At 44.8% G+C, this 7,935-nt stretch overlaps 1 protein-coding gene across 12 annotated transcripts in view; it reads left to right on the forward strand.

The window, feature by feature from the left end:
• Window positions 1-5,010, forward strand: part of SLC43A3 (solute carrier family 43 member 3) — a 52,424-nt gene extending 47,414 nt beyond the window's left edge. For all 12 annotated transcript variants that reach the window (XM_081904973.1, XM_081904979.1, XM_081904980.1 and 9 more), the window contains 2 exons: window positions 3,282-3,405; window positions 4,062-5,010. In XM_081904973.1, the coding sequence (XP_081761099.1) occupies window positions 3,282-3,405; window positions 4,062-4,214 (277 nt within the window). In that variant the 3' untranslated portion in view covers window positions 4,215-5,010. The remainder of the gene's footprint in view (window positions 1-3,281; window positions 3,406-4,061) is intronic.
• The last annotated feature ends 2,925 nt before the right edge of the window (window positions 5,011-7,935 follow it).

Genomic DNA, 7,935 nt, shown 5'->3' on the forward strand with positions numbered 1-7,935 from the left:
TCAAGCTCTGTGACTCCACCCCCATTATTCATTCCACTTTCTTGCTTCGGGGTTACAACTGGTGGAGTGTTTGGATTAGGCTCCCTTCGATGTGGAGCATAGGGGGGAGGTGGAAGCACCTCTTCCTCTGGTCCCTCAAAAATGGGTTTAAGTTTATTTGGCAAGATTCCTTTCCTAGCTTCAGCTTTTACAGCCAATAATTTGCATCGTTGGACTTTGCATTCCCTTATCCATGGAGGATTTTTATTTAATGTGCTCAGCCAGGAATCTATATATGGAAATTGTTCTGGGCACCCTCCAGTTTCTTTGGCGATATCAGACCAAAGTTTGCTTACTAAATTTATATCAAAGGTTCCCTGGGATGGCCATTCAGTATTTTGTTTTGGCCATTCTAGTTCACATAACGTTCTCAAGCGCTCTGGCGTCATTTTGACTCCATATGCCCCTGAGAAGGCTTTCTTAAAATTATTTAACATACACTCAAGAGGTGTATTTTCCCCCTTTGAACCCCCAACTCCCATTGTATGGCCCTGTGAAGTATCCACTCAGTCACTCACAGACACGCTTTGTGGGTTTCCTTGCCTAGTGAAGTCGCCTTACTAGGAACCGAAGTACTGCCCACTCCACACTCAGGTCAGCTACAGATTGCTCTGTACTTTCTCACACATACAATGCGCTGGATACTTCACCACACTCTACCTCCCAATTTTCCCTTTTCCTCCACCAGACCACCATCTGATGTACCCAACCACCTAGCGTACTCAGTTTCCCCTTACTGAGACGCAGAAGTTTGATCAAGACTTCTCTTCCTCCTAATTAATTGGAGGGCCAAAAATCCCTTTGTGCACTTACCCTTGGTTGATTCCCTGTTTCCCCCGGTTCCGTCGCCGCCAGTGAGCAGGGTATCAGACAGACGAGTCTTCTGCGTTCCCCCTGGAAAAATTTACCAGTGCGCGCTTTGGGTAAGCAGTTGTCCTCTCTCTTGTACCCTGCCCAGTAGGGCGAAGGGGCTGCGTTCCAGCAGACCACTTATCCGAGTCACAGGGCACCATAAAATGTAGCACCTCTGCTTGTGGTTAACGCTTAGCTGGAATGAAATATTCAACGCAGCAATAGAGAAATTAAAATATTAATTTATTTGTCAGACAAATAAATGAGAGGCACAGTGGTATATGGTTACCAAGCTCTGGCCTGGCCTCCTGCCATCCTGGCCAGCACTTATATTCCCTTAATCCAGCCCCCTTTGCTCCTCCTGTGGCTGCCTCTGTCCAATCAGCCTGGTTGGAATTCCTATTGGCTGTTTGGTAGAACCAATCACAAAAGATACACCCACAAAAGATACACCCATTTCCTTGCCCTTATAAGGGAGACAAAGAGCTATATATATGACATATAAGTAATAATATATCTTACATGGAATCTTAATTACCAGCTCACCTCTTGCCCTATTGCCTTCTAAAACAAATGTTTAATCTTACATTTTTATGTTCAACAGATGTCAAGGATCTTGAGTTCACATCAACATTGAAAGATTTCCTTCATTTAAGGTTTCTAAACAAATGCCTGACAACTATATATCAAGAGTGCTTGGATGGCGTCTTCTGTCTGGCAGGGGGGCTAGGCTGGTGGCTGACTTAATTTCAGGATAAATACAACTCTTACAACCATATGAAATAAGAATCTAGCATTCCTTAAATCCTTTGCATAATTACATTTAAGCCAATATATTTAAGCTAATATATTTCATACATTATCATAGGTAGCCTCTTAAAAGAATAAAGCTTCTCAAAGTAAAAAGGAAGGAACTCAGTAAAAAACAGCTTTTAAAAGAAGCCTCTTTAGTTTACACTCCTCCTTTCACCCCCCTTTCCAGCCTAAAAATAAAGTAGAAAGAAGCTTCTTCTCCAGCCAAGCCAGTTGCCTTTCCCCAACATTTTATTGCCCTTTTTAACTCTCTCAGTTTAAGAAAGAAACAGCTTTAGAAGATTTCCTAAAAATGTTCTCCTTTTTCTGTCAGCTAAATGTTTTTCCCATTTGCTTCTGGCCTTAGAGAATTCAGCTCAAGGTTTAACGTGAGGCCCATTGGTATCATTTTACTTATTTACCCATTCTTAATAGTGTTTTTTCAGCCTTGGGGCAGCATATGTAATTCTCCCTTTTTATGACTTTGAGAATTGTTTTTTCTACCATAAATCAATGGGGCCCTCTTGTCTTAGGAGAAAACCTCTTGCCAAGGTTTTTTCTGCCTGGCATGAAACATTTTGAAAATCTAAGCCCATTTAATTTAGGAACCTGATCAAGATATAAGCCAATATAAGTCTTGATTAAAAATGCAGTCTATATTCAGATGCCACATTAGCATGGAATTTTCCTTCAATAGATTTAATGAAAAGCCCTTTGTTGCAGTGTGGGTGCAGACCTTCCAAGTGTCCCTATTTTCCAGGGATGCCCCTGATTTAGAGAAGCCGTCCCAGTTTCTGATTTGATCCCAGAATGCCTCACTTTTCCTTAGGATGTCCCTTTTTTAATTGGAGAAATGTTGGAGGGTATGGCGTTATCTGACCCTTGAGAAGTCTGAAGCCAATCCTGTATAGGGATGCTTTTTTAATGTTTAATGTTTTATTATGTCTTTACATATGTTGGAAGCAGGGGCATAGGAAGGGGGTGGGTGGGAGCGGACCACCCCGGGTATTGAGCCATCGGGGTAAGGGGGGCTGCACTGCTTTGCCAGTGGCATTCCCCCCTTCCCCCTTCATTTTGACAGCTTGAGGGAGGCTTGGGAGTTGCAGATAGGTGGCGTGCCAAATGTCTGTCATGAGTAGCTCGCTCCACCCCCTTTGAGGGCACCATCCGCACCACGCCCCCCTCGCCCCCATGCTCCGTCGCTGGTTGGAAGCTGCCTAGAGTGGCTGGACCAACCCAGTTAGATGTGTGGGGTATAAATAGTAAAATTATCATTATGGAATGAGATGTCCCTATTTTCATCAGAGAAATGTTGGAGGGTATGTGGGTGCCATGAAATAGTGATGCAGACGCTGTAAACAAATGTCCTGCCCTGTTCCTTGACCATATGAGGGATGCAGGTCTGCTGTCCTTCCTCCTGATGAGGAAGGAAAGGAACACGGAAGTCAAAAAGAAAAGAAATAAAAATATAGAAGGATGGGAGGTGGAGAAGCAGCACATGGTGACAAGTCACTGTGAGGAGGATAGTCCGCTTAGACATGCCGTGTCACAATTTCCATGTCCTTCTTCCTCCCCTCCCCCACTCTGTGTCTTGGCAGCTTCCCCTTGGAACACTTTGGGAAACTCTACGGCCTGGTGATGGGGCTCTCAGCCGTGGTGTCTCTCCTGCAATACCCCTGCTTCTCGCTCATCAGGGGCCCACTCAACGGGGATCCCTTTTATGTGAGTGTTTTGTGCCCTAATGAGTCTGTTTCACCACGGGACAGTCAGTACCCCAAATGGGGATCTCTACTTCTTTCAGGAACAGTGTTGTATTGCAGACGGTAGTGAACAGGGAGCTAGGAGACCGGACGTACTACTTTGTTGACCAGGCAAAAGGCCAGGCCCCATGTATTGCAATATATATCTGAGTGTGTCCTGCTCTTCAGGGGGAAGTCTATTAGTCCAAGTCGAGTTTAAATGGGCAGGGGACCTGGACAGCAAATTCAGCATACAGGGCACCTGGTCTGTTGTCCCAAGTAGGACTAGATATATTGCATTTTTTATTTGAAATAGTCATTTTTGACTATGGTTATAAATTAGCATATGGAAATATGCAAGTCTCTGTCCTCATTTGTCCTTTGGGCTGAAGCATTTCCTCTCTTTTTTGGTGCTGCATAAGTGGCTGCCATAGGCCTGGCTGATTCAAAGCCTTCATTCCGCCTGCCAGTTGTATACACCTGTTCCCTTCTTCCTCTATGCAGAGCAGGCATAGAGACCCAGGTAGCTCTCTAGGCTAGGTGCCAGCCTCAGAGACATCACATTTCCTAGAGCCCCCCAGAAAGGAACATTTTTAGAAGCTGCCACCTGCATATTAATAGTGCATCTCTTTTTTCCAGGTGAATATTGGTCTTGTAGTCCTAATGTTTCTGGCTTTGGTCAACCCAGTGATGGTGTGGTTGGAGTGCAAGCGGCGGCAGAATGAACAGCACATCGCAGGCTCCCCAGCCTTAACTGCAGGCAAGAAGGAAGGCCTGGAGTCTTCTATCTGAGCCCTTCACTGTGTAGACTTTGCGAACCTCTCCTATCAAAAGGGAACCTTAAGAAGATTTGAAAAGGGAACTGAGGAAGAAGCCTCCTCTCTCTGAGCTTCATTCCCAGCAAAATCTGGTCGCAGTCCAACACAGTCAGGTGTGCTTAAGTCCCCTGAAACAAATGGACTTAAACATATCTGTGTTACCAAACCACAGTTTATTGCTCCCTCTCTCTAGAGTGTTATTTTTCTAGGAATCAAACCTATATTGTACCCTCCTAGTGTGGGAATTTAGGTTGCATTTCACTTACATTTATTTTGTTTAATAACAGAGCTATATTTTTGTGAATCATACAAACAAGCCAGTATTAGAGCAGGTACCAAGTTAGGATGTTTAATATGTCAGAAAATGCAACTCTTTAAAGTGGAAGACTTAACATTTTTCTCTCCCATTAAGTTTTTGAATTAGTTGAAAAACAGTCTACCCTCATTGTTTTGAATTATTAAATAGATATATTGGATATTGGTTTTTAAGAACCAAAGTCCATTACACAGCTTGGGAGATATTCCTTCCAAAAAAATATGTTTAAGTCATGGAATGAAAAAAACCAACACCCTATGCCATTTGAATACTTCAATAAAGCTTGTCTTTTTTATATATATATATAAATCAATTGTGGAAAGATGCACTAGTTTCAGGCATTGTGTGGCAGTCAAGAAGTCCAATATTAAATTAAATTCAGAAGGGAACCCAACTGTAGAAAGTTCATAAATACTGTAGAATAGCAGAAGAATAAGAAACCTGATGTTCAGCATCTCTCTCTCTCTCTCTCTCTCTCTCTCTCTCTCTCTCTCTCTCTCTCTCTCTCTCTCTCTCTCTCTCTATATATGCGCGCGCGCACACACACACTGGTGCACAGCTCTTCCCATCACAGATTAACTCTCCTTTCAAGGTATAGCAAGAAACTGTAGTGACCTGTTCAGTACTATAATTGTATCAATTATAGCATTGACTACAACAGCCGGTTTTGTAGTGTTGCCAGACCATCCCTTGGGGGTGGGGTCATTTCACCAGCCAACCTTAGAAGGGGCTCTAGCCTCCTTCTTTCTTTGTGGTTGCCTAGGAACCACATGTTCCTTGCCTTGGGTTCCATGGCAGGAAAAAAGATGAGATGCAAATTGAAAGGAATAAACAGATGACCAGTGCTGTCTCTAAATAAGTAAGACACCTGTATAGAGAGGCTTGTGGCAGGAGGGGGAATCTGAATCCAGGGCTGATGGACCTGTAGGATTATGGATCTGGAAGCTTATCCTTTTACCACACATTCATACTCTGTTCTTCTGACTTGAACAGCTTCAATGAGACGTAAAGCCAATGGTCTGTTGTTGTTTTTAAAAAAGTTAAGCTTGTTGAGACGGCTTATATGCTGCTGGTTCTTTCTGTCAAACACATACTGACGTCTATGTTTATATTCAAAGTTTACTTAAGTTGAAGGCTGCATGAAATTGTGATGCTCTTACTCCCTGCTGAAGAGAGAATTCCAAAGTAGTCTTTCATGCAGCAGTTTTAACACTTCTAGAAGCTTTTGCAAAACAAGAACATTTCCTCAAAAGCCCAGGACTTATCAATTCTGCCAGTCATAGATGCTGGATGAGGGAGGGGGGCTGGGTGCTCAAGCCCCCACAACATTCCCCCTGAAGGGGCCGGGCACCCACAAATTTCTGCACTGGAGCCACGCTCCACAGGGGAGCACGTGTCTGATGTCAGCATGCCTGCTGTGGCGCAGGCCCCCTTGGGCCTAGCCGGAGCCGTGCCGGGTCCCGTCAGGCCCTCCAGAGGCTGCAACGGGCCCTGTCAGGCCTCCTCCTGCCGCATGACGCCTCACAAATGCGCCAGGCACCCACAAATTGGGGCAGAACCAGGAACGCCTGCTGCCAATAGCAGTTTCTTATGACTGCCCAGAAAGAGATTTCTGTTAACTGTAGAACTGTGGCTCTGCTGCTACAGGCAGGTTAACACGGGATGTTTCTGTTTCTGGCTCAAGCACCAGCTAACTGTTCACGAATATTCTCAGTCATTATTCTTTGAGCTGATGCTTGTCTTCTGCAAGCTCATCTACGTATAAGCTTGCACCAGCAACATGGGAAAGTATGCATCATCTCCTCTGTCATCGTGTTGTGCCCTAAGTTAAGGGGACCATTTGTGCCATCTGAAGTCTCTGCCTGTGTTCCTGCCTCTCATAAAGACAGAAGCTAGTGCCTGTGAGTCAGGCAGCCTGAAGGATTCTAGAATACAAAAGAAAGTGCTGATTCCAGCAGAGCCTACCCCTCTCAAATAGGTGATTAGCAGAGTCAAAGGAGACAGCACCCCACCGACCATTTTTCCATCGCTCTATGTGACAGTCCAATCTGGTACTGAGAGTTGCAGGCGCAGCCTTGATTATGACATTCGGTGATCAAATGCGAACGACAGTGCATGCATGACAGTTTCCAATCCAGAAGAAGGACACGCATATTGCTCTCACTTGATCAAGCTATGAACCTTCCAAAAGAATTTACATCATAAATCCATGTTACACCTGCCGGATGACCATCCTTTCCTGGGCGGAGTTTTTGCTACCAGTATGAGAAGATGAGCGGATGTTTCCTGGGGGAGGCAAACAGTTGGGGGATGTTCTTTCTGAAAGGGTAGGTCACCTGCGATTGGGGTCAGTGCTTGGCAACAGCGAGGCTGGAGTGTGGGGAAGCACTTGCCAGTTTTGAATGTGGGGTAGACCGAGCTACAAGTTTAGTGGCTGAAAGCAGCAGGAGAGGCTCCAGTGGTCCCAGCTGTTGCTTTGGGGAAGTGTCTTAGCTCTATCATAGAGCATCTGATTTGCACGTCAAAGGTTCAATTTCCAGGTTGGGGGGTGGGGGGAAGAGATTCACATCTGAAAAAAATTCAGAAAGCTACTGCAAAGCAATGGAGACAGTAGTGGACTAGATGGACCAGTGATCTAGCTGGGTATAAGGCAGCTTTAAATGTTCCTTTGGGGAACCTGATGTAGGATTAGGGGCTGTGGGGTCTGCTGCAGGGGCTGACTTTCTTCCACTGGACCTGCTTCTACATTTGAAAATGGGACCAATATCAGACATCGTAAGTCTCTGGCTCTCTCTCATCCAAAGGCTGTATTGTCTCCACTGCTCTTGGAGTAGGGAGTACCTATCAGCGTTGTCACAGAATGAAAAACAAACAAACCCACCACTATTTACAGCACACCCATGTTTTCTTGCCTCATAGATTACGCATGCATTTTTATTTTTATTCAGAAACTTCCATCACTTTGCCGAAAAGGCCTGGCCATTTGGTAGGCGAAGGAGTGGTCAAAGCTCCCTAACCCCCACCCTCTCACGTGACCTTTGTGTTGATCCATGTGACAGTGTTTTAAACTTCTCCATCTCTGCATAAAATACTGTCACATGGATCAACGCAAAGGTCATGTGAGAAAACTTCTCCATCTCTCATAATACTAGAACTCAGCCATCCAGTAAGTTAAATATTGGAAAATTTGGGAGAAACGAAAGGAAGAACTTCTCCATTCTGCACAGTTGAAGTATGACATTTGGTCTCACTAGATGTAATGATGGTACCAAGTTGAATGGCTTTAAAAGAGGGTGAGTGTTACCAGTGGCTGCTAGCCATCATGGCTCTATCCAGCCTCCCCTGGCTGCCCCTGTATGCCTGTTGGTGGAATTCTCAA

This window comes from Podarcis melisellensis (assembly GCF_964234715.1).
Source record: "Podarcis melisellensis genome assembly, chromosome: 1".
NCBI lineage: Eukaryota > Metazoa > Chordata > Lepidosauria > Squamata > Lacertidae > Podarcis > Podarcis melisellensis.